The sequence below is a fragment of the Ranitomeya imitator genome, chromosome 5 (genome assembly GCF_032444005.1).
Source record: "Ranitomeya imitator isolate aRanImi1 chromosome 5, aRanImi1.pri, whole genome shotgun sequence".
In the NCBI taxonomy this organism is placed as follows: domain Eukaryota; kingdom Metazoa; phylum Chordata; class Amphibia; order Anura; family Dendrobatidae; genus Ranitomeya; species Ranitomeya imitator.
This window is the reverse complement of record NC_091286.1, coordinates 136,184,266-136,210,500: the sequence shown is the minus strand read 5'-3', so window position 1 is coordinate 136,210,500 and position 26,235 is coordinate 136,184,266. Positions and strand designations below refer to the sequence as shown.

General features: G+C 39.8%; 1 protein-coding gene across 1 annotated transcript in view; it reads left to right on the top strand.

Annotated features, from left to right (window-relative positions):
- The window catches only part of SYNE1 (spectrin repeat containing nuclear envelope protein 1), a 493,169-nt gene that overhangs the window by 118,712 nt on the left and 348,222 nt on the right, over positions 1-26,235 (top strand). The window contains exons 13-25 of the mRNA XM_069769177.1: positions 1,243-1,411; positions 4,671-4,767; positions 4,950-5,152; positions 9,364-9,528; positions 11,498-11,650; positions 12,590-12,733; positions 13,142-13,315; positions 14,329-14,487; positions 19,533-19,697; positions 19,991-20,125; positions 22,166-22,324; positions 22,704-22,912; positions 25,592-25,700. Coding sequence (XP_069625278.1) covers positions 1,243-1,411; positions 4,671-4,767; positions 4,950-5,152; positions 9,364-9,528; positions 11,498-11,650; positions 12,590-12,733; positions 13,142-13,315; positions 14,329-14,487; positions 19,533-19,697; positions 19,991-20,125; positions 22,166-22,324; positions 22,704-22,912; positions 25,592-25,700 — 2,041 coding nt within the window. The remainder of the gene's footprint in view (positions 1-1,242; positions 1,412-4,670; positions 4,768-4,949; positions 5,153-9,363; positions 9,529-11,497; positions 11,651-12,589; positions 12,734-13,141; positions 13,316-14,328; positions 14,488-19,532; positions 19,698-19,990; positions 20,126-22,165; positions 22,325-22,703; positions 22,913-25,591; positions 25,701-26,235) is intronic.

Below are 26,235 nucleotides of genomic sequence, written 5' to 3'. Positions count from 1 at the left end.
CGATCTGGGGCTCCACGCAAAATCCCACCCCGTGGGGTCAGAATGATCACAAGAACGGTGAGCCAAAATCCCAGAACCACGCGGGGGGACCTAGTGAATGAACTGCAGAGAGCTGGGACCAATGTAACAAGGCCTACCATAAGTAACACACTACGCCACCATGGACTCAGATCCTGCAGTGCCAGACGTGTCCCAATGCTTAAGCCAGTACATGTCCGGGCCCGTCTGAAGTTTGCTAGAGAGCATTTGGATGATCCAGAGGAGTTTTGGGAGAATGTCCTATGGTCTGATGAAACCAAACTGGAACTGTTTGGTAGAAACACAACTTGTCATGTTTGGAGGAAAAAGAATACTGAGTTGCATCCATCAAACACCATACCTACTGTAAAGCATGGTGGTGGAAACATCATGCTTTGGGGCTGTTTCTCTGCAAAGGGGCCAGGACGACTGATCCGGGTACATGAAAGAATGAATGGGGCCATGTATCGTGAGATTTTGAGTGCAAACCTCCTTCCATCAGCAAGGGCATTGAAGATGAAACGTGGCTGGGTCTTTCAACATGACAATGATCCAAAGCACACCACCAGGGCAACGAAGGAGTGGCTTCGTAAGAAGCATTTCAAGGTCCTGGAGTGGCCTAGCCAGTCTCCAGATCTCAACCCTATAGAAAACCTTTGGAGGGAGTTAAAAGTCCGTGTTGCCAAGCGAAAAGCCAAAAACATCACTGTTCTAGAGGAGATCTGCATGGAGGAATGGGCCAACATACCAACAACAGTGTGTGGCAACCTTGTGAAGACTTACTGAAAACGTTTGACCTCTGTCATTGCCAACAAAGGATATATTACAAAGTATTGAGATGAAATTTTGTTTCTGACCAAATACTTATTTTCCACCATAATATGCAAATAAAATGTTAAAAAAACAGACAATGTGATTTTCTGGATTTTTTTTTCTCAGTTTGTCTCCCATAGTTGAGGTCTACCTATGATGTAAATTACAGACGCCTCTCATCTTTTTAAGTGGTGGAACTTGCACTATTGCTGACTGACTAAATACTTTTTTGCCCCACTGTATATATATACACTCACACACACACACACGCATAATATATATATATATATATATATATATATATATTATCATTGTTAGATTTTACTTTGCCAAATTCTGTTTTGAAAAAATGAAAAGTAGAAATGTGAGTTTCAGTTGTGCACTGTAAAACAAATGCTTGGTTTTCGGCAGATTCAGCTTTGTGGCCTCGTCCTCCCAGCTTCATATGATGAAATTAGAGTTCATGGAATTAAAGTATCGACTTTTGGCACTGTTAGTGCTAGCTGAATCAAAGCTCAAGTCATGGATCATAAAATACGGCAGAAGAGAATCTGTAGAATTGCTGTTACAAAACTATATTGTAAGTAAAGTCAATTATCAATAACTGTGCCTTGTACATGATGTGTTAGAATATATCATATTATCGTCTGTGTGTTTTGTCAGCCATAATGTGCTACTGAAAGAAGTCCCCCATGAATATTATATTTTTTAATAAATCTGTGTATGTGTGCAAGTAGGATTGAGTGTGTGTATAAATATACTCACCTACCGCCACCTTCTCTGGAATCCAGTGTCGTTCTGCTCCTCTTCTAAGTAACATCACTGCTCTTCGGACACTATGCTCTATGCTTGAGCTGGAAGTGGCTTTTACAATTTAAGCCCATGGAGCCTAGGTCTGATCCCTCATAGTCTTACATTAGAAAAGCCCCTTCCGGGTCATGCAGAGTGCAGTGTCATCCGGAGAGTCTGAAGAGCGGTGACATCACTGAGAAGAGGATCAGAATGGCACTGAATCCCAGAGAAGTCGGCGGTAGATGAATATATTAATATACTCGTTCTACTCTACATATACAGAGATTTATTTAAAAAATAATCTTCGTGAGAGGGCTTTCTTAAAGCAAAAGTTTCGGGGCTTATAGTTGAAGTAAATTAATAACTTGTGATATTCATGAAATAAGCCATATATACAGTACATAGTTTATGTTTGGGGGGAAGTTTCTGTAATGGCTACAAGTACTTGATCATGTAGAACTTCTCATTCTATAATGGCAAATTCATAAGCATTTTATGAATAGGACTGATTATCTTGTGAAAATCTCATGTCTACCCTCATCTAGTAAGAATGAAGTTTTCCAGTGGGTGAGATCCAACCATTCCACGTTTCTCACCTTAATAAAAGGAAGAACCTTCAGCATCTATACTCTAAAACATATATGTTGCAAACATGTTAGTCTGTCTGATACAGACATAGAAAGTATAAAGGAAATATGAATCATGAAGGGGAAATGGATGAAAACTTCTGCTTCAGTTTTCTGGGATGAAAAAGTCACAAATTTTGGCACAGCCAGTTGTACAAAAAAAGTGAGATATTTTACGATTGTATGCCGCTCTTGCCACTTTCGACAGGTGGGTGGGAACATAGTCATAGTTAGAAAAACAAAATAGGTTCTACTTGGCTCCGTTGACAAGACGTGACTATGGACATCATGCTGATTTATAGCCAGCTGCCTGCTGCCTAACTCCACAGAGCCCTCAATCCTCATAACATCAGCAGTCAAGCCCGGTGGACAGAGCAGCCCAGAATAAGAATGCTGCTGTGTTGACATAGAACAGTTGAATCACCATCAGTTGAATCGCCGATTGGTCGGTGACGGTTCTGAGCCGGTGCTCGGTTGAACAGACGGGCAGTTGTCTCTATTGGGCTCATACTAAAAAAAAAATAGTCCTGGACGACCCCTTTAAGTATTTGTAAGTAGAATTAATTAGTAGACTTTGGTATCTAATTTTTTCCATGACCAAGGCTGTTCTTTGATACATTCTCATCAGTATGCATGTTCTGCTGACTACTTGCATTGTGCTCACACCTGTCATCGTCATTGTTACACAGTGTCAATAGTAAGAAGGCCATTATCTATATATATAATTGTCTAAGGGTTTTTCCGTCTGTCTGTCTTTCTGTCTGTCTGTCCTGGAAATCCCGTATCTCTGATTGGTCGAGGCCGCCAGGCCTCGACCAATCAGCGACGGGCACAGCGACGATGATGTCATAAAGGACGTAGAAATCCCACATTTCTGATTCAGCGACGGCCACAGTATCGACGTAGATGTCATAATGGTTGCCATGGTGACGATGATGTCATCATGGTTGCCTCGACCAATCAGCAACGGGCACAGTCTGCTGCGAATTCTGGAATCATCATTGTCCATATACTACGGGGACATGCATATTCTAGAATACTCGATGCGTTAGAATCGGGCCACAATCTAGTCTATATATATTCCCTGAAAGCACTGACCTACTTGGTATGACTTCTCACCTATTGTCATCAGGTGTAAGGATATTAGTCAGATGTGAATTATACAATGTAAATGGTTTGAGGTGAAGAGCCGGTGATTGAATACAGACCATAGAAATCTGAATCTGGATAAAATATCGCCATGGCAACATTTGTTCCAGAAGCCGTGACCTCCCATCTCCGTATTTTAGAGGACTCTTTTCCTTTTTTGTTCTCCTGTCCTTGTTTTTGTTTATTAGTCCTCCAATGGGGAAATCTCATATAACCGTATCAATAGTGAATACAGTGCTAAAACTAAAATACAATCCAGAGAAAAAGTAAAAATCAAATGGGAACTGCCAGGAGCTCCATGTGTCTTGGAATCCTAGAAATTTGCAAAATTAATGTATTAGAGTGATACAATGATGTTACGTTGGTCATATTATCAGTGCGCGCTGCATGTATTGGGGAATTGGATTTATTGGAACAGATAACTGAATTGCTCCCAATTTTAAGCAAGTGATTGTGATAATATGCAAGAACAGGTACAGAGATGGTGCACCGTTATCAGCCTCCAGGGACTGAAGTTCTAAAGCCCCCCGTACACTTTAGATGACCGATGAATTTTTGGCCAGGAGCTATCTCGCCCAATCTCCAATATACAGAGACACTCACTTGGGATAGCACTGCCGTGGTCTCTAGAAGAGCAATTGCCAGACTCTTGTGCTCTCAGAGAAGAAAAGGATCAACTGTCCGAAATTAAAAATGCCAGGTCCTTATCTCCCTCGTCAAACATTTGTCCAGGGACCCCAAACACATTGGGTTGTCAGCTGAACCTATCAATATTAATAGGTTCTTTTAGCATTAGTCTAATGTATAGGGGAGGCTTTAGAAGGAGGTTATTCACGTCTTGTAACTTGTTATAAAATAAAGAAATTTGAGGGGGACATGTCATGTGCCCTTCTCTATATTGACGTACTCTGCTACAGGGACAGCAAAGGGAATAAGAGACCGAGCATTTTTATGTCCTCTATGAGAATCATCTGGCAGGGATTGTCATCCTGCCAAATAAAAAGGGTTCGGACAATTGAATTCCAACTCCCTGATTCTTATATTCCCTAACAAAATCTGCTGGAGGACATTGGGTAAGGCGCTATACACGTTACATGGTTGGAAGGTTCGGACAAACTTTCTCTAATGTTTATGTGGATCATTTCAACTTATCTATATTGAGCAAAGCTGAATTTTAGCCAGTATTTGATTTATTTCATTTTTCCAGTTATATATATATTTATTACATTTTCATTGGTTTGCCTATTGATTTGCATATCTTTTGTGTTATAGACTTTTATTGATGGCAATCGCTTTTTTGAGCAATATGAATTTACCAGTCAGTCGCTAAAGCAGGCTGCGGAGTTGTATGTGAAAGCTGATGGATCAGGTAAGATCCTTATGAATTTTAATGTTTTATTAGTTAGTATCCACTAATATCTGTGTTATCTTATAACCTAGCGAGACTTGCTGAGGTCTCCATTTTTATCTGTCATGTGGAAATGGGAATACAAATGATTGAATTTAATAATAAATACACTGGCTGTATTTGTTTCCATGCTTGTTGATTAGCCGAAGAGACTGAGACTGTGACTAAATTTTTGAACGAGACTACGATTCAGTGGAGAAACCTGTCAGTGGAAGTGAGGAGCGTCAGAAGCATGCTTGAGGAAGTCATTAACAACTGGGACAAGTACAGCAGTACAGTTGCCAATTTACAAGCCTGGTTGGAAGATGCTGAAAAGATGCTGGATCAGCCAGAACATGCCAAAAAGGTACGTAGAGCTGCCATGCACATTGTTCTCTAGCATAGTTTATCTTGTGTTAGACATCAATTCTAATAAGTAAAACTCACAAGATCTTAAAAGATGACGATCTGTCCGTCTTCCTTATAGATGCTAGTAAGAGTTCATATGCTTCACTTGATCTACAGGAGCAGGGTCAAGCATCATACACTTTGGCTACCGGACAGCCCTGTCTGGCTATGTATCTCCTGCACCTATTGTTTGATCTTCCCGCTAGAGCCGCACAAAATTTTTCTCCAGGCCTTTTTATTTTTTTTTAATTATCTTCGTATATACAATATATATATGATGAAACAATGACTGGCAGTGGGCGGTATGTATCGCAGAGGTGGGTGGCCCTGTGAGGGAAGCCTTGGTATGTTTTGCTCAAGCAGATCTACTGCTGAGGGTTTTGTTTACATTGGGAAGGCTTCCAGGTGATTGGAGAGATGGGTGGGTCCAGTCACCTACAAACCCACCCAAAGAGGCGTGTCTGAACACGTAAGATGGTTTGTGTGTAAGGACCTGTGGTGATGTCACACTCACCTGACTGGCCATGTGACAGGTACCTGGGTGTGGTTACACCTATGTAAAGTAGGTGTGTGTAGCACATGGAGAGTGAGTGTTTGGGAGCCTGGAAGTGGGGACAGACTTCCATGTGTCCTGGCTGGACACTGCAGAGTGGCCTGTGTGCTGTAGGTCTTGGACGGTCGGTGTTGGAAACTCCTGGGAGTGGAGTTGTCCTGGAAGCACCTAGAGACCGTGGACCTTGACTGTCTGTGTTGAGGACCTGGGACTGACGTGAAGTCAGCGAGAGGAGTGGAACTCCTCTAAGGTAACCCCAGACAAGGGGATTATAATATACAGCAGAGAAGTTTATCTGCTGCATGAACAGACTGGTGGTTGTGATCAGTTCATGGACATAATAAAATAGACTGTATGTCATGTGGTTTATGAAGTTTAATAAACCGGATTTGACCAGATTTATGTGAGGTACTGTGCCTGAGTGCTTGAGTCCTATGCCAAGCGAGTGTCCCCCAACACACTCAGGTAGCGTATCCCCTCAATAATTAGATTTTCTTAATTTTCCTACAGCTGTTAAATGATGTTATAAATGAGCATTTAGAGCAGGCCGGACGTGCTTACTAATATCACTTGTGTACCTGTATAGGCCAAACATCAACTAAGTATGGGAGGTTAAAGCGAACCTGTCACCCCCAAAATCGATGGTGAGCTAAGCCCACCGGCATCAGGGGCTTATCTACAGCATTCTGTAATGCTGTAGATAAGCCCCGGATGTATCCTGAAAGATGAGAAAAAGAGGTTAGATTATACTCACCCAGGGGCAGTCCCGGTTCTGTTCTGGTCCAATGGAAATCGCGGTCCGGGCCTCTCTGACCTTTCCGGCGCCTGCGCACTACAGTACTTTGCTCTGCCCTCAATAGGGCAGACAAAGTACGCCTGCGCCGAAGCCGCAGCCTGAAGACAAGAAGAGGACGTCATCGTAAGAAGATGGGAGGCCCCGGACCGGACCGCGATGCCCATTGGACCAGAACAGAACCGGGACCACCCCTGGGTGAGTATAATCTAACCTCTTTTTCTCATCTTTCAGGATACATCGGGGGCTTATCTACAGCATTACAGAATGCTGTAGATAAGCCCCTGATGCGGGTGGGCTTAGCTCACCTTCGATCTTGGGGGTGACAGGTTCCCTTTAAGGGGGTCTCATTCTGTGATTGGGAGGTGCCAAGTGACAAACTATCCCCATATGGCTGACAGTGGTAGTATTTCTATCCATCCCAGATTGTTCTGGGTTTATTAAGGGAATAAAACATTTTCCATGTATGCCTGAGAAGTTTTGCAGCGATCCTGTTAGTTGCATATAACAGCTAGTCAGACCGCAGTGTATTATTATTAGTTAGTCGTCATGGAAACAGACTTGTCACCTATTGTAGAGAGCGATGTATATAATTGTTTTGTTAGTCAGACTTTCTTCGCTGTGAGATTATAGTTCAGTGCACCATTTTGTAGGTCTAAGATATACAGAAGATGACTTCATTGTTTTTAGCATTGTCTTTTGTAGAAACAAACGTTTAGTATCTTTTATTTGTCTGAGGCCGGACTGTGTGCGTCACATAGATAGGACGTAGTGGACACCTCTCCGTGAGCTAGCTCAGCTCAGGATCAGTGGCTTCTGCTCTTGTGAGCTAAGCTCTGCTATATATTACATGGATTGACAGTCACTTGAATAGCTGCCATGTGATACTACAGCTTCCCTGCAGCGACTGTTCGGGGAGAAATATAAAACTGGCTTCAAATTCCTCTTGACAAAACAGGCTTCATTTAAAGGAAAACTGCCATAAGAAATGACTTATTCTCTAAGTCATACTTGTTATTGAGTTATCTTATATATATTTTTTAAAGTCAGTATTTTTTCCATACATAAATCTTTATTAAAAAACTAAATGAGAAATGTGGCAATTTTGAACAGGTTATCTTATCAGCAGAGGCAGGATTACAGTGACAGCTAACACCTCTATACACAGCTGATAACACAGGATCTACCAATCACAAAGGTGATGTAGCAGCTGACCCTGCTCTCCTCCCTTCACAGTGACCTTTGCATCCACTAGTATGACATTTCAATACAAAAAATTGGGTGATGGGTCTGGCCATTGTGGCATGTACATGTGTTGTTTCCAGTGTGAAGATTGCAAGATTTTTATTTTTTATTTCTCATACATGTGCCAAAATAAAAAAAAATTGTATTGTGCCATAATAAAATTAAATAACAACAGAAAAACCTGATTTAAACAATATAGTTCATTTTCTGATAGGTTCCGTTCCCTTGTCTTCATGTTAACCTTGTAGTATAAATTGTTCAGATAAAGATAGATCCTGCCACTATCTTCATAAATCACCGCACTCTCCAAGGCTGAAGATGCAAATCATTACTTTTGACTGAATTCAAAGAAGGCAAAATTGAGATATAAAAACAAGGGTGACAGTAAGTGAAGCTGTGACAATATAGGTATGAAAAAGGACACGCTCCAACGCAACAGTGCTACACATGATAGAGACCCAGGAAGGTTAGATTACTGTCACCCATGTTGCTATATCTCACTACTTCCTTTCTTTGTATTCAGTCATAAAAAAAATATTTGCATCTTGATCCTTGGAGAGTGCGGTGGATAATTCTATGATAAATCCTCCTAGCCTTCTTTTTTGAAAGCTAAATATTCCCAGATCTTTTATCAGTTCCTCGTAGGACATATGTTTCAGTCCGCTCACCATCCTGGTAGCTCTTCTGTGAACTTGCTCCAGTATTTCATTGTCTTTTTTAAAATGTGATGCCCAGAACTGGACACAGTATTCCAGATGAGGCCTCACCAAGGAGGAATAGAGAGGGATAATTACTTAACGTTATCCAGACTCTATGCTTCTCTTAATACATCCCAGAACTGTTTGCCTTTTTTGCTGCTGCATCACACTGTTGACTCATGTGCAGTCTGTGATCTATTAATATAGCCAAGTCTTTTTCATACGTGCTGTTTCTTAGTTCTATTCCTCCCATTCTGTAGAGGTCATTTTAATTTTTCTTGCCCAGATGTAGAATCTTGCATTTCTCACTATTAAATATTATCCTATGAGTCGCTGCCCGTTGTTCAAGCTTATCTAGATTCTTCTGAATCCTTTCTCTGTCTTCTCTAGTGTTAGCTATCCTTCCTAGCTTTGCATCATTCAAATGCCTTAGTTCCCCATTGTGGTTATAACACTTGTAGAAGATGAATGTGTCTGAAAGTGATGTCTGCTTTCTATTAGAACTTATGCAGTAGAGCAATGTACCCAGCTTGAAGCCTCCCGCTCTATTAAAACGGAGCCACAGTCACCCTGGAGAACTGGTCATGTCTCTGCTCTTCTTCAGTGCCTATTTTCTTTTTACTTTCCATCAGCAATCAAAGAGGATCACCAAGATCTGCCAATTGTATCTGCCAATTGTATTCGACTTTACTGGATTCAGTTTAAAGATTGTTAGCTTCCAGAGAGAAGAAATTTCGGTATATTCAAGATTTACCAGTTTCATTCGTCACTACTGGTCTTATTGAGTTCTTGATTTCTTTGACTATTTTATGAATATTGAATGTAGCATCTATGTAACCATCTCCCTAATAGAGCTTGCTCCTTATATTCTTGTTTCCTAGGAGTTCTTTCGCCACTTGCCTCACTTGATCCAGCAGCACACGACAATGAACGACTCTGGCAATTTCCTGATAGAGACGTGTGATGACACAGTGTCTAAAGACATCAAACAGCAGCTCCTACTACTTAATGGTCGCTGGAGAGAACTCTTCATGGATGTCAAACATGTAGGTTTATCTTGTTCCAGAGAAAAGCTGCATTTATTACTTGTCGTAAATGTTCCAATTTCAAGAGCTGACGTTATAGCTGATCTCAAATGACTGTAAAATCATAAATTGTTTTAGTACATTGATCATGATTTTCTGAGGCAGGTAGAGACGACAAAAAGTCAATTCAGATCTGGGGAGATGTCAACTAGAAATCCTATAAAGAAAGTTCAGCAATAATATAGCAATTAGGTAGCAATTTTGATAGATGTGTAACAATTGTTTAATACTGGTTAATTACATCATATTAAGGATCGTTTGAAAAGTTTTTTTTTGCTAGTTACGGTAACTTAGAGATTAACATAAGACTCTAACTTAAAAATATAGCAACATTAAGGAAAGGATGAAGTGATGTATCGGAAATATCTCACAATTATACATTTTCCTTTCTATATACTATTGAATTTAAATAAACTGCTGTACTGATAACCGATCGTATTTAGTACAGTATTCTGATACATACGCAGCTCATAATTTCTGGTAAGTGTGATAATTAAGAAAAATGTAAAGAAAAGATGTCAGATATTTATTCTATTCAATGGAATTTAAAGGGAGTTTGTCAGCCCAACCTGACAGAGTAAACTAAGCTTAAAAGGGATATAGGCCCTGATTCATCTTTGCCTTTGTGCATGTTATTTATTTTTTTTTGTGTGTTTTGCTCCTTTTTTGTTTCCACCCAACTCCTTATTGTATTTGCACCTTTTTTAAAGTCTATTTTATATGTGCTCGCCTGAGTTTTTTGTTTTTCTGCCTTTGTGTTTAGAGATTCCAGATACTTTTGAGCAATTCACCAATTACGACTTTCAAAGAAAATCGCTAAACTTTAGTGCACTTCTACTCCAGCCCTTGTGTCATTTTATTCATTTTTTCCCAAAAGTCGCATCTTTTTTGATATTTTGAAAAAGATGCGACTATTTACTCAAGAAGTCTTCAAATAGCTAATGTGAAGAAGGAAGCCCTTTTTTTTTTTACTTTTTACCAAATTCATGAACTGCGTGCACTATGTTGATGAATTTGGAGCAGCAGACGTCAGCGAATTCCTCAAGACGGAAAAAAGAAAAGTGACTTAACTAAATGCAAATGATGACTCATGAGCCATAGCCCCTATAGGAATAGCACATTTCGGCCCGATGCATACAACTGTGTTTTGTGTTCTGAGAGCAGACCGCAAAGCGCGAACTGGCCACTGATAGAATAGAGACAGCGATTAGATCACTAAACATGTTAGGGTATGTGTCCACGTGCAGTAAACGCTGCGTGTTTGACGCTGCATAGGGACGCAGCGTCAGACACGCAGCGTCCAGATGTTACAGCATAGTGGATGGGATTTAATGAAATCCCGTCTCCACTATGCGTGGTAACACGCACGCGGCGGCCCTGCGACTCCGGACATGCTGCGCGTCTTTTCAGATCGCAGCATGTCCGTATATCTTGCGGCGACGCTGCGTCGCCGCAAGATATAGCACAGGGCCCTATGGTGGGGAGCGATGATGCCGGATGTGTGCTGTGAACACATCCGGCATCATCGCGTCCCAGAAAGGGGGCGGGGCTTACCGCAGAGCGGCTAAGCCGCTCCGGCGATACCGCCGGCCATCCTGAAAGTGGACACATACCCTTAGTTTTACAGATGCTGTTCTCCGTACAAGTGTATGTGCTTAGTTTAAACTGTTAGTTTAGCTGATGAACCGCCTTAAATAAAAAACAAGGTATGAAAAACATCTGATAATATTTGATAAGATTGCCTATTTATCATTATCATTTTCAGTTTTATCAGCTGTGTACTTCAGGGCAACTTTTAAAAAGTGAGTTTCCAAGGATAAAGCTTTTTATCTGAGCATGTTGTAGACATAATACTGAAATAATGTACGTGCCAAAGATACTACTGGTAACAGTTGGTAAAATCTGATTCTTCTGTTCATACGTTATGCAGTATGCTCAAGCAGATGAGTTTGAGCGTGCGAGGAAGGATTATGCAGATGGTTTGATAGCACTGGCAGCATTCGCAGAAGGAGGCAACGAGAGAATCTCGGTCCCTTTGGAAGTGTCTTTTCTGAATGTTAAGATGTTTGTCCAAGATTTAGAGGTAAGTCTTTTACTATTGTAAATACATTTGGCCTATGTGTGTATCGTCTGACAATTTAGATATATAGTTCCTTAGGCATGGGTAACTTACATGACAATTCATAGGACATGTCAAATTTCAGTTAATAGGTTTCCCAAATTTATATTAGCCGTTAAATTGACGAGCAGGAAAGTTGGCCAGTCGTACCCTAGAGCAGCTTTCTTACCTTGAGAGTTACAAAGATGGTCATGAACCCCACAGTCCCGAAATAATGGCAGCCAAAGTTTCCCTTCAGAAAAGCACACCATAACCTTGTGCCACATTCCTTAAAGGCTATATACTTAAATCCAGGGGTTCCTACTTTACCCGCTGTCGAATTCTGGCATCAAGCATACTCAGCACACTAATGCATTGAGCGTCAAGCATCCCTCTAAATGGTAGTATCATCCCATTTCCAGCTTACTATGTTTGTCCTCACCCCAGCCAGTATGTGCACATTTAGATCTGTTCCTCTGGGCATGGCTGCTCACCAAAATCACCATCCGAAGACCTTTTCTTCATTATTGTTTGCTAAACTAGTGCTGAACCGCTGTCGTGAGCCACACAACATAGGCCCATGAGACAAAGGCCAGGGACCTGCCCTTGAACATTCACATGTTTTGGGACCTTAGTAGGTATTAGCTGGAAAATGGCAACAGCAAGCGCTGCCACTAAAAGTACGGTTTGGGGCATTGTAGAAGTTCCTCAATGAGGAAGAACTTCTTTTTAGGCTTTTTCTCAAGGTATAATAGTTGGCAATTAGTGACAGTTATTTAGACCCACATATAAACCTTAATCTGGCCTTTTCATTTCATTATTCCTGATAGTTATACAGTACAAACATAGTCTTGACAGCACTCTGATAAATTATGTATAGGTTGTAAATTGCAAACCTGTTTTACTAAGAATTGTTTTTTACAGGACATCAAACAGAAAATGCCAATTATTGAAGCTCAGTATAAGTCAGTGACGAGAATGGCACAGCTTCTCACTAAGGAATCCCCTGCCACTGAATCCAATGAGATGCTGGCCGCCGTGTCCAGGATAAAGGACCAACTCAATAAAGTTAGTAGACCGTATTACTTGAAATAGGAGTTTAAAAACGTACATAGCAGAGGCTGAATATCTGCTCGTATGGGCAAACATCTGCGAGTTAAACATAACAGCAACCAAATTCTGGACTCTTATCCATTGTGACACATTGTCCCAAAATACAACGCATGGGTAGGAATGACTAGATGAGGAAGGAGTTTTTGGTCTTTGCATATACACACCAATGTTTCCACTCACTGCCCCTGTAAGCTGAGGTACTGATTACAGTAAGTACATGAATTATAAAAGAAAGTTGCACTCATTAGGTAATGATGTGAATGCCATTTCTTCACATGATGTGTGGTTTGAATTGTAAAAGTGTTTTTTAATCTATTTTGTAAAACGAAATATCATTGACTGATTCACTTTTCACGCTCTTAGATAAGAGAGAGGTATCCCCCACTGCTGTATGAATCACAACAACTTCTTACACCCCTTGGAGAATTTGAGAATCAGATGACCAACTTTTATGACTGTCTTGAGAAACTGAGTGAAATCATCTCGTTGTCAGATTTAGAGTTACAGTCAACTTCTGTCTTTAAACAGAAGCAGCGGGTATGTACCAAGGGTCAGGAACAAAACCGGTTATGAACGAGCTGGTTGGCTTTTTGCTAGTTCTTTTTCATTTGATAAACTCAATAAATTTGTGTCATTGAGATTGTTTACAACTTTATTATTATTATTATTATTATTATACATTTTTATTCCACCATTTATTCCATGGCGCTTTACATGTGAACGGGGCAAATATAGACAAGTACAATAAACATGAACAATACAAGGCACACACAAGTACAGGAGGAGAGAGGACCCTGCCCGCGAGAGCTCACAGTCTAAAGGCGATTTTATGTTTTCGACGTACCCCTGTACGTACAGTTTTTTTTCTAAAAACCAGTTCTTTACTCACCATCCCTGGATCCCCTCTGAGTCTTTGCTGCTGTTCCTGCTGTCTGTTATTATCTGCAGCTTAGTTGAGAAGACATCAACGATGTAAGCAATAACAGACAACTGGAGCAGTGGCGGAGGCACAGATTTTGGGTGGGTGAGTAAAGCATAGTTTGTTTGTTTTCTAGAGCAAGAGGTTTTATAAAGCTGAAAAATCCTTTTACTCTACCAGTTTTCTTTATAGGAACTGTTTTTTATGCTTGCTTCAAAAATGTCATTTGTGCCCAACTATCAACCAAAACAGAATGTACATGAGTATTTATTAAGGGTTTTGTTCAATTATGGATAGGAGATTCATTGGTAAAATAAACCATGCAAGGAAAAGGGGAGAGGAGCTACAGTTTCTCTCCGTCTGTGCGAAAGTTGCATGCTGTGAAATGGGAAAGGGAGGAGAAATGTGAAAACGTATCTGTATGGCTCAGAGTGCTGTGTACATTGAATCTAATATTCCTCAACAGCTCCCTAAGGAATGGTTGTATTTTTTGTTTTTGCAAAAATAAGTACACTTTTAAGTTGCTTAATCGAAGGGGCCCAAGATAGTTATGCAAGTCTTTGGCACTCAAGTAGTTGAGGGTTTATGTTTCAACAGCAGAACAACCTTGTCTTTTGCTTTCTTCTTGTAGGAACTATTGACATACCAAGAGAGCTGTAAAAAGGCTTTGGTGATAATTGAAAAGAGCGGCCAAGCTGTCCACAAAGCATTGACAATCAGTAAATCATTACATCATTTTGACCGATCTGGTCTTCAGAAGAAAATAACAGATGCTCAGTCTACCTTTCAGGTGATTTGCAGCACATGGTTACAATTCTGACATTCTCAACTCTCTTGTTTTGTAGGTTTGTTTCTTTGATTGTCTATTTTGTAGTGTTTTTTTCCAACCTGTAATCCCTTTCCTATATTTCAATCTACACCGACTATGAGGAATTTCTGTGAGACACAATGCAGAACGCAAAGCAATAAGGGAATCTTCCTATCACATTTTGTTGGAAACTGCCTATAAAACAAATTGTGCTTTGTATTAAAAAGTTGGTTTTAAAAACAGTGTGTGCCTCCAGTCAATTTTCTCTTTTGCAGGTTTCGGCAACTCTTCCATCTTAATATATAAATTATTTTGTATACTTTGCTCCTTGAGTCATTTGGAGGGGTTGTCCATAGTCTTGGACATCAATATTAGAACAGTGGGAGTCAAACACCGACACCACCGGTGGCCATACATGAATAATATGTGGAGTTTAAAGAACACAGTCCCTTATTTTGTATAATGGCTGCTTATGGACACTGCACATCAGCTTTCCTTCTCTTGAAGCTAATCTTCTCTAGTAGCTACTTTGCATCACCCAGCGATGGCCACTGAACAGTTTAGCTGTGAGGTAGCAGATAGCCTGGGGTTGCAAGATGTCGGACCCTCCACCAGTCTGATATTGAGGACTTGCCATGTTGATAAGTCATCAATATATTAGTCTTGAATACCCCCTTTAATATTATTATAATAGTATATTTACTGATTTTTATTTTTTTTTCAAAATTAATACCTATTTTTTTCAACCATTAATTTTTAGTTAGAAGTAATACAAATTATATAATAAAAAATGAAAATGTAGTTTTCTGTTATGCGCGTAGTTCAATAACGCAAATGGCTCAGAGGTATAGTCTAGAAAATTAGTGATCTAATGATTTTTAGTACTTTTGGGTCCTTTTAAATTGAATTAAAAAAGCATAGAATACATTTTTGGCCTTGCATTCTGTAGCTGCACTTTTTACTTTTAGAGGGATAGTGACTGTAAGCACTGCATATACAGCCATCATATTGATAAGATCTAGGGATACATTTTAGATTTTGTAGAGAACAATAGATAATACTTTACTCTAAATTATCTCCATCAACAAGAACTACTGGTCTTCTTTAGGACCCATAGATATTAAAGCAGCTCCTAACTTGGCCTTAGCATTCTTTGCCTTCAAACAAGCGCCATCCCATGTCATCTTTCATAGCACCTTTGGTTAACTTCTGCAAACATGTTATTGAACTATTTGGAGTTCAAATCAGTATTTGTTTCTGAAAAAATATTAAACAGTGATCTTGGGGTTCTTTGGAAGGACATTTTTTTGTCTATTGTCTGAACAGGTGGCTACTCTTTTCACCACATAAAGTGTTCAGAATGAGAAACAACCCATGTATGAAGAGGAAGGAAAGATATTGGTAGTTAGCAGATTCAAATTTTGGCAAAAAACTGGAATTAAATGGAATAGAGGAAGCATGATAATGGAAAGATATCTCACGAGTCACTATAGATGTCTGTGTTTTTCATGTAAGGCCATCGAATAACTGTCATGTATCGTGATTATTGTATTATTTTGTTATATGCTTTCAAGCAATTTAATGCTTTGAAACTCATTGATTACTACTAATGATATTAACCAGCTCACTTGTCAGATCACAAATATATATTTTGTAATTTTGTAGCCGTCTTGACTTATGTTATTGGTAGGGACAAATTTTATTATATTATTGCATACTGGTAGTATCTAAACAAATACAAACTTGCCTAAACCCCATATACCACCATACTATTAATATATTGCATTAAATTAATTCTGACATTTTTCTCAGCAATTATTTGATAAAATAAATAACCAAATGAAGCCATGTGGGGGTATGTACAGATAAAACTTTTCTAAAACTTCAGTAAAGGATCGTACACATTTTTCACAACGCAAATGATAAGTAAATAAGTGGTGGCACAACGAAAATTGTGTAGGCTATAGCGCCCTTCAAAACGTAGATTTAGGTTTGCTACATCTGTATACCAAGTCACAGAGGTAGACATGGAATCAGATGCCACAATTAATGAACACATCACGGCACATATTTCACATGCCAACAACGAATCATGAAAACACAAGGTTTTTTTAATACTAGTCTGTGAGAAATAACAAAAACAATCACGTTCTTCGGCATGTGGAAATATTTATGATATGCCATCACCATAACATAAGAATTAAAGTAACTAAAGATATTGGATAATAAAATATTTTTTAGCTAAATTTAAGAATGAAAACTATTTCCTAATTTCGAATAATTTTAACAAATGATTTCCCAAATTTAATAAAGAAAACACAGACTTCCATATCACATTATGCTTTGTAAGATCATTTTGTTGCCATCCAGGTTCCCAGCTGCAATATCCAGTCTACTATTAAGGGCAGCAACAATATTGCAAATTTCTTGGATCCTTGACATAACTTTGTGTGGAGGTTCTGACTTCATCTTGTAATGTGCTATTGTTCCATTTTTCAACCTCCCAGTATATTAGGATTCTACCAAGAAATCTTCATCACAATGATGCAGAAGAGGCTTCCTTTTAGGTTGGGGTATTTCTACTTGTGTATAACCCTACTGTGTGTTATGTTGTTATTGGATTTTGCACTTTTTGTGTTCTCAAATTGAAACCTACCCTTATGCTTTGTTCTGCACTGTGTCTCATATGTATGGTAATTGGTTTCTGTGACAACCTATTTGACTAATGTGCTATCCATCAGTGTTACATAACTGTGAATTTGTTATTTTTGTCTTGCATCATCATACGTGCTTCGATCATACATTGCATTAAAACCACCTGCCTAATAGTGTGTAAGTCCCCCATTAAGTCATTGACCCACAAGACTACAGAAGGTATGTCTTGTGGTATCTACCAAGATGTTTGTTGGTCTTTCGAGGTGGGGCAAAAATGAATCTGCGTTGTCTTTCAAGCATATCCCAAAGATGTTGAATCAGATAAGAAGTTCGGAATTTGGAGGCCAAATCAACACCTTGAACTCTCTTTATTAAACTCTTTCTGAGAAAATGTTGCCGTAATTTTAGGGCTGCTGTAAGAGGCCACTGCCATTAGGGAATTCTGTACCCATGTAGGGATGAGCTTAGTCTCCATCACTGGTTTCTTAGATGGTACTTGTCAAAGGAACATCCTCATATTTACCAGGACCCATGGTTTTCCAGCATATCATTGCCCAGAGCATAGAAGTGTGTCTGCCAGCTTGACATTTTCATATAGTGCATCTTGGACTTTTTATGCAGCTCTTCAGCTACTGCACAAATGTTTTTTTTTCTGGAATCAAACTAGATAGGCTATTCTTCATATCCCACACACATCAACATGCCCAGGGTTGCCATGATCTCTTTGCCAATGTTTGTCCACTTTTGGTAGATAAAAAGAAGTCCATTTTACCTTCTTCCAACACTTCAATTTGAAAAACGGACTTCCCTTTTTCCACCTAGTATACCACACCCCATGATACCTGCCATCATCACAAGGTAATCAATGTAGTTCAGTATGCCTGTTCATGCTTTTAAACAGATTGTCCCAAGAAAGACAAGATGTAGCCACTGAAGCAAGCCAGGCTTTCCCCCTGCTGCGGCCCCAGCGGTATAAGTGTACTATTATATGGCTGCTTGTGTCCATTGGAGCAGTAGCTCCCACAGAACAGCTCTAGTTAATAGAACGGCTCCCTATCTATATGCCGTAATAGGGCTTCAGGAGACAACCAATTTATTCTTATGGCTGATCTCTATATGTTATATACGTTTTTCAGAGACACCCATGTCTTTTCATCTACCTGTTTCTACGCCTATAACATCATGTGTTTTGTTCAGCCAACTTGACACATACCTGTGTTCCATTTCTTAAAAATGACTAAAAACTAGTTTCTTTGATGCCTATAGATTCCACAATGCAGGTTTAATTTATGAGTAGAAAGATAAGCTGAACGTTAATTGGTTGCTCAAAATAGAAAGTTTTTTTTAACAGATGCCCTAAAAAAACAACAACAAGCCAAGGAGTCCCGATTAGCCAACTGAGCACTGATCACCCTTTAACCCCCTCAAAATGGTTTTTGATTCTGCTTCTGAATCAGCTGATTGAGCATAGCCATATACATCACCTTACATCAACGTCTACTGTACATCAGCTAATGTGGTTTGTGTTCTTCCTAATTTACTTATTACATTTTTGCTATATAGCCTAATTTGACAGTGTATTACTTACACATAATTTCTCCAACTGATTTTTGCGAGTAAATTCATACTTCTAATGCAGTCCTAATGACTGTAGTTATTAAGGCCCAAGATACATACCAGAACATATCATATTATGATAATCTATGAAGCAGTAATTAATGGTAACCACTGCCCATTTTCCAGTTACAGGTAGCTATGAATATGCTTTTATTGTAAATGTGATAAGAAAATTAACTGGATCTCACGGTTAAAGGGGTTATCCAGGCCGATGTAATTTTTTACAACGGACTTAAGAACTAACAGGCAGGTTGTGGCTACCTACCTGCCTGCTCTGCCTGGCTCCTATATCTGGCGGTACAGAGCAGTCACAGACAATTCAGCGACTTCCACTGTCGCCACATTGGGTGTGACTGTCAACATCATGCTGATTGAGGGTTGGCTCCTCACTTCCTAACTAGTGGAAAGCATGATGATGCAGTCAAGTCCCATCGACAGAGCAACCTAGAAGAATATCTGCTCTGTTGACGTGGAGCAGCTGAGTCCCTGGCAGGAATGGTCGGTATCCGCTCTGAGACGGCGCTTGGTAACAACAGGCAGGTAGTTGCCTATGTTAGCATGTACCTGCCTGTCAGTTTTTAGGCCCATAGCAAACAAAATATCATATTCCTGGACAACCGCTTTAGATTAAGGTGATTGAAATATTAATTCTGAATGTTAGCATATAAACAATGCTATCATTTGTAACATGTAGTCTTCCTACAAAACAAACCACAAGAATAAACTATGGTTGTGCCATTTTCATTTAAATCAAGAGCGTGGCAAAGAAAATATCAGAATGGAAGAAGAAGACGGAGGCCAATAATAGTATGATGAAGAGGTTTGAAGAGTCAAGAGCAGAACTGGAGAAAGTTATAAAGACAGCAGAATCATACTTTAGCGAGAAAGGAAGTCCTGAAGAACTCCTGAAGAAGCACACTGTAAGTAATGAAGCCACCATACCAGTCCTAGCTACACTGAGATCTGTCATATAGATTTACTTATTAACTCTCTATTAAGTGCCTTATATTTTAAATGCCTAAACAAGGCATATACTGTAATGGTTTTGTGCATTTTTATGCTTTGCATCAACTATAGATTTTATTGCTCTCTATAAAAACAGTATATAATCAATATGATGGTATAAATGAGCTTTGTAATGGAAGTGACTCTGTATTAAGTGTCACACATGCATCTGCTATTAAAACTCTAAATGTATTGTTATCGACCACAGGATTTTTTTGGACAACTAGATCAGAAGGTGCTCAACGCTTTCTTGAAAGCTTGTGATGAGCTGACAGATTTTCTACCAGAACAGGACCAGCAGCCATTACAAGAAACTGTCCGGAAATTACATAAACAGTGGAAGGTTTGTAGATCAGGTTCCCTAGATTGTATTATCACATTATAATTCTATGCTTCTCGGGGTCATACTGTGAGAGATTGTGTTTCTCGACTGTAATGTTAGTTTCAGAAACAATTAAAGCTAAATAACACTTTGTTGCTACAAACAGTCCAAAGTGTATAATAGTCCTTCTGCTGCAACTAGACAAATCATATAGCCATAAATAATATAATGAGCCCAAGGTCAGGTAATATAAAAAAAAACCCTATACTTACCTCGTGGACTTGCGCCACTCCTCCAAACTCGCAATTGTGTTTGCCACCTGTGTAAGGACATCATCAAGCTAAAACAATCTTGGTCAGATTTAGCACTAACTACTACATCTAAACAAGTTCCCGGAGGAATCTTGGCCTTCACCCTTCAACGCCAATCCAAGAATCTGGACATACAATGGTGCCCCCTGTGTTGCATCAGTGGGGAGAGCCTGACGCTGACTGCTGGGAGTTTACATATGGTGTGCCACTGCTTCCATGGAGCTAATTATATGAGCTGAGCAGCTGGACAGCATGACCAGTTCACAAGAAACCTATTCTTGGTTGATCGCAAAACAAGTCACAGATACACAGTATTTCTGGTTGGACAGCAGGTTCCCACTCTGTGATATTGGCAATGCTGCGTTCTCCATCACCAGCATTACCTACTTAGTCAATACAGCGTCTGGCGACAGATACTGATGTCCAGAAATCAGCTCCCGGTTGAGAAAAAAATTAATATGGTTCTGTTACTTTTTACCTCATCCTGGCTTCATTGACAATAACTTTTATAGTAAGGGAAACCCCTTAAAGTTTTATATCCTCCAGAATGGAATTGTAGGTTGATCACAGTAGAAGATCTATTATTAAGGTATGAAATTAGGGAAAGCATTAATTCTGGCTTTACAAGTCCTGATATTTCCGGTACTGAAAAAAACAGTACCAGAGATATCAGTGTACGTATGTCCGTCTGTGTAATATTTGTGGCATACATGTGGCAACCTTGTGCCGCCCGTGTGCCGCATCAGTACCTCACATACCGGTGCCTGGGAAGCAGCGATATAGTTAGCACTGTTCCCTGGCGTCGGGTGCTGAATATGGCTCTCATCATTCTCACATGAAAAATAACCTCACCTAAACCTTGTCAAATGACAAATGCACTTTTTATCATTTTTTGCAGGATGCAGCTAGGCCCCTTTATGTTGGCTTGGTGTTTCTATGTGGTGCATATATATAGTGCTGGATAGCCCGCCTGCTAATTCTATGGGTGTGATCAATAGGCTGTTATCCAGACACTTTTCATCACACTTACCTATGTGAATAGTGTCCTATGCAAGGCCTATTTGTGTGCATTTTTGCTACTAGGCAGCCAACTCCTCCATTATATAGGTGAGTGAGTGGTTGTTCTTATCAGTATCTTGCACCTGTGCTGCCCCAGCCTTTATCAGTGGGGACCTGCTGCATCCTGCTAGTGCATTTGTCATTTGACAAGGTTTTGGTGAGGCTATTTTTTATGATGTGTTTTTTGAGTTTCTCTATGTTAGCTCTCATCATTCTCCTCTGCTCACCATTTTTGACAACCAGCCTTGCTAAAGCAAACAGCTGGGGGCTGGTATTTTCAGGCTGGTAATGGGCCATGGAAATAGCAGCCTTCAGCTGGCTAGAAAAGGCACATTTATTAGATGTGCCAATTCTGGCGCTTTGCCTGGCTCTTCCCACTTGCCTTGTAGCGGTGGCAAGTGGGTTCATATTTGTGGGGTTGATGTCACCTTTGTATTGTCAGGTGACATCAAGCCTACGGCTTAGTAATGAAGAGGTGTCTATATATTTCCCAACCACTACAAGTGATTTCTACAATACAACATTGCAGATTCTTATTTTAAAGTGAAATGTCTTTAATTTATACCTGTTAAATATTAAAACTGTAAATAAAATAAAAAATCACCTGCAACCGGTGTACAATAATTCCACAAGTCTGGTGTTTAGAAGTGCATATAATTAATTCCATTGTATCTGACTATTTGTATTACAGGATTTTCAGGGCGAAGCTCCCTACCACCTACTGCGACTGAAAGTTCAACTGGAGAAGAATAGGATCCTTGGCACGGTGGAAGAATGTCATGTGGAGCTGACCAGAGAGAATAAGTTCTTACCAGTAGATGGAAGCGAAAAAATTATTAAAGAACATCGGGTAGGTGCAACTAAAGCATGTGCATTTTTACATAATTTTCTGATGAAAATGGCAATACAAGTCCACTTCCTAATGTATGTGCCTCTGTGCTCCCTCTGCTCTAGTAGTGCTGGTGATGATCTACACTGCATTATTTGCTCTGTAGGATACTTATTGTTTGACCAAGATGGAGTTTGTGTGGGTCATTTTCTGTTCTGTTATTCTGTGATTTCTTACTATTTTTAGAACTGTGTCCAACACTGTCTCATGTTCGGAACAAGAGTTGATTTGAGGATCATGCGTGTAATTGTTAAGCAAAAAGATGTCTTATGTTGTAGTTATTACATTTCCATACATGTATTACTTTATTGTGTTTTGTATGTTTATGGTTGTAAATTAGGCTTTTTTTGGTGAGAAAGGCTGCTACCAACTGTGTGAAAAGAGGTTATGCTTTATTGAGGAGCTATGTCTGAAACTACAAGAACGGGACCCTGTAAAAGGAGTGTACGAAAGCACAAGAGAGCTGCTAAAAGATCTAAAAGCTGAAATCGACAGCACACATCTCAAATTAATGGAGCATCCCGATAAATGGGAAGATTTCAAGATCAGGTAGCATATTCCTGTTGGGATTAGTCATTTCAATGCTCTTGTTTTTACAGAAGATTATTTAAATGTAATAGCATGTTATGGAAAAAACTAATTTTTCATAAAGTAATTAAATATTTAGGTTTTTTTTGCATACGGTGACTTTTTCAGCAGTTTTTGCTGTGTAATCTGAGAGCAGCACAGTGTAAGGACAGAGACCCTGATTCAAGCAAAGTGTCACTTACTGGGCTGTGTTGTTGTTCAATAAAATCAGTGTTTTACCACCAGGAAGATTTCTCATCAGAGGACTAGTTGTCTCCTGCCATGTAGTCCTCCTGCTCTGTGTAACCCCGCGTGGCTACACAGAGATCAGTATTCAGAGAACCCCTAGATCTGCAGCAGAAAAAAACAGGGATTGTATCATAATGACAACATGGAGACAACTAAGTGATACATCAATGAAGGCCGGAGTCAGACACAACGTATAAAAGATCAGTTCGTTTTTCACGGCGGAGAATCGCACAAATTTTCCCAAACAGTGATCCGTATGTAATCCGTTTGCAATGCGAGGATGCGATTTTCTCGCATCTAAGCATCCGTGGGACATCCATATGGCATCCGTATGGCGAGATTTTCTTGCCGGCTTGCAAAATGGACATATAATGAATCCCGGACCAGAAAATCATGAATAAATAATGTGGAAGCCTATTTATTGGTTCCATAAGTTCCATCCTACAAGGGAAAATAATTGCGTGGTCTCCCGCGCAATTTTGTTCACTAGAGAAGGAAAGCCGACGACTGGGGCCGATATTTGTAACCTGGGATGGGGTTAATACCCATGGATCTTCCTAGGCTATGAATATCAGCCCGCAGCTGTATATTTAGCCTTTACTGGCTATACTAATAGGGGGACCCCCAAAAAAAGACGGGTCCCCCTATAATTAATAGCCAGAAAGGCTATGCAGACAGCTGCGGGCTGATATTCATAGCCTAGGAAGGGGCCATGGATATTGACCACCCGTGGCTAAAAATACCAGCACCCAGCCGCCTCAGAAAAGGCGCATCTGTAAGATGTGCAGAGTTTGGCACTTTGCCTCTCTCTTCCCATTGCCCTGTAGCAGTGGCATATGGGGTAATAAGAGGTTAATGTCACCTTGCTATTGTAAGGTGACATTAAGCCCAGTTAATAATGGAGAGATGTCAATAAGATTTTCCACACTGCCGAGTTCACACTGCGCCTTTTCTGGGATGGCTGGGGGCAGATGTTTTTAGCGGGTGGGGGGGGGGAGGCAATAACAATGGTCCCTTTCTAGGCTATTAATATCTGCCCTCAGTCACTGGCTTTCCCACTCTGGCAAAGAAAATTGCGCGGGAGACCACACAACTTTTTTTACTGAATAAATTTTTTAATTTAACACCTACATCTCCAAAATTTAACACACACGTAGTACTAACATTAATAGTCAGGGACATATATAAATCTAACTAATATGCAATGGTTTACTGTATGTAAACCATGTCTCATATCCTGTCGGCTTCTGCAATGGTTTTACAGAGCCTGACAATTGAATTATCTAATATTCTGCAATCTATCTGTCTATGAAATATAAATATACATGTGTGTCAATGACATTGAATTGTCGTCTTTTCTAAAGGACACCGGTGTGTATTTCTCGCAAGTCACATTGATGATCCGTGTGGTGTGCGAGTTTTTCTCGCACCCATAGACTTTAATTGGCGAGTCTCGGCCAGTATACGGTGCAGATCGCAGCATGCTGCGATTTCCCTCGCACATATAATACAGCCGAGAAAAAAACGGATGATGGGAGCTGCTCCATAGATTAACATTGGTCCGAGTACTATGCAATTTTTTTATAGCATAGCACTCGTCCGTATTATACGGTAGTGTGACTCCGGCCGAAATCAGACTCTCTGCCCTAACATCATACTACTCTCAGAAAGAAAACTGGAGAAGAAGGAGTTTATGAATGCATATAAGAGGTTTATTTGTTTATACAAAACAATTGTGGTCACAGAGATATAATAACAGTTAAATAGCAAAGATAGACGAGTGAAAACTACCAGCCAGAAGTGAGTCCATCATCCCAAAGAAAGCCTGTATGTGAGGCACAGGGAGAGTATGCCCTGCCGTAGTCACAAAGTGTGAGAGACATATATAGAGAACCATAACGTGTACAAAACAGAGGCAGTGCGTAACTTACCAATGGGTGAGGGAGGGACCAGGCTGGCACAAGAGCAGAGAGCAGAACCCTAATGCATGTTTCGCATGTGATATTCAAGCTTTTTCAAGGGGATAAGTGTGTGGAGACAATGAGGACCTCATAACCTTATGACCTCGGTCACTTGCTTAGTCACCTGTCTACCCGGCTTGCTTAGGCGCATGCCAGGAGTGAAATGTTCTTTGGTGTGTGTGAATTACACTTCAGCGTGATGTTTTTCTCACACGCCCTGTAATTCTGGGTTCACGTTTATTCATACTTTCAGATAGCATAGAAAAATCTGGTGACAGATTCACTTTTCAATAATTTAAGATTTTTCATAATTCAGGTAAATGGCGATTAAATGAGTGGTGCTTTTATGTTTAATAGTGAATTTGTTTTTTGCTTTATTATTTTTTATATCCTACATTCTTATACGAAATGTTAGCATGCTGATATGATCTTTCTTACATTGGTACTTTAGGCTAAAAGGGTTATCGGGTTGGCTTGTGACAAAGGATAAGCAGCTGAAACAAATCAAGAAAGAAGTAACGGAAGTTTCTCAATTAGAACAAATGAAAGCTTTATTACAGGTAATATACTTTATATTTAATGTTTTGTTACTTGTTAATGTTTAATAGGCTTTTGTTCTACAGTGCAGAAAGAAAAGTCGATGCTTCATAACATGCAATGGTATGAACAAGGGTGTGTCATTAACAGAACATAAGATGAGCAGAATAAAAAAGTAGGTGTCTTCTGAGCATGCTCGGGTGCTAACCAAGTGACTTCAGCGTGCTCGAATAATACGGCTGTTCGACAGCCACACCCCATGCAGGCATTGCCTAACAAACAGGGAATCCCTGCATGATTTGTGGCTGTCTAACATATGGAACATATTATTCAAGCATGCCAGACACACTCTGTTAGCACCCGAGCATGCTCAGATAATACCTTATCTAAGCACATTCGCTCATCACTAATCAGTATATCTTACAGTACAGAGTAAAGTAGTACAACTATGTAACATAATAATATATTGAAGGGTATCTGCTCCCCTGCCCAATCATTAAAGAGACTCAAGCTAGGAGTGAATTACACTTTCTTGTGCTGTGATATCCCAATGCTTTA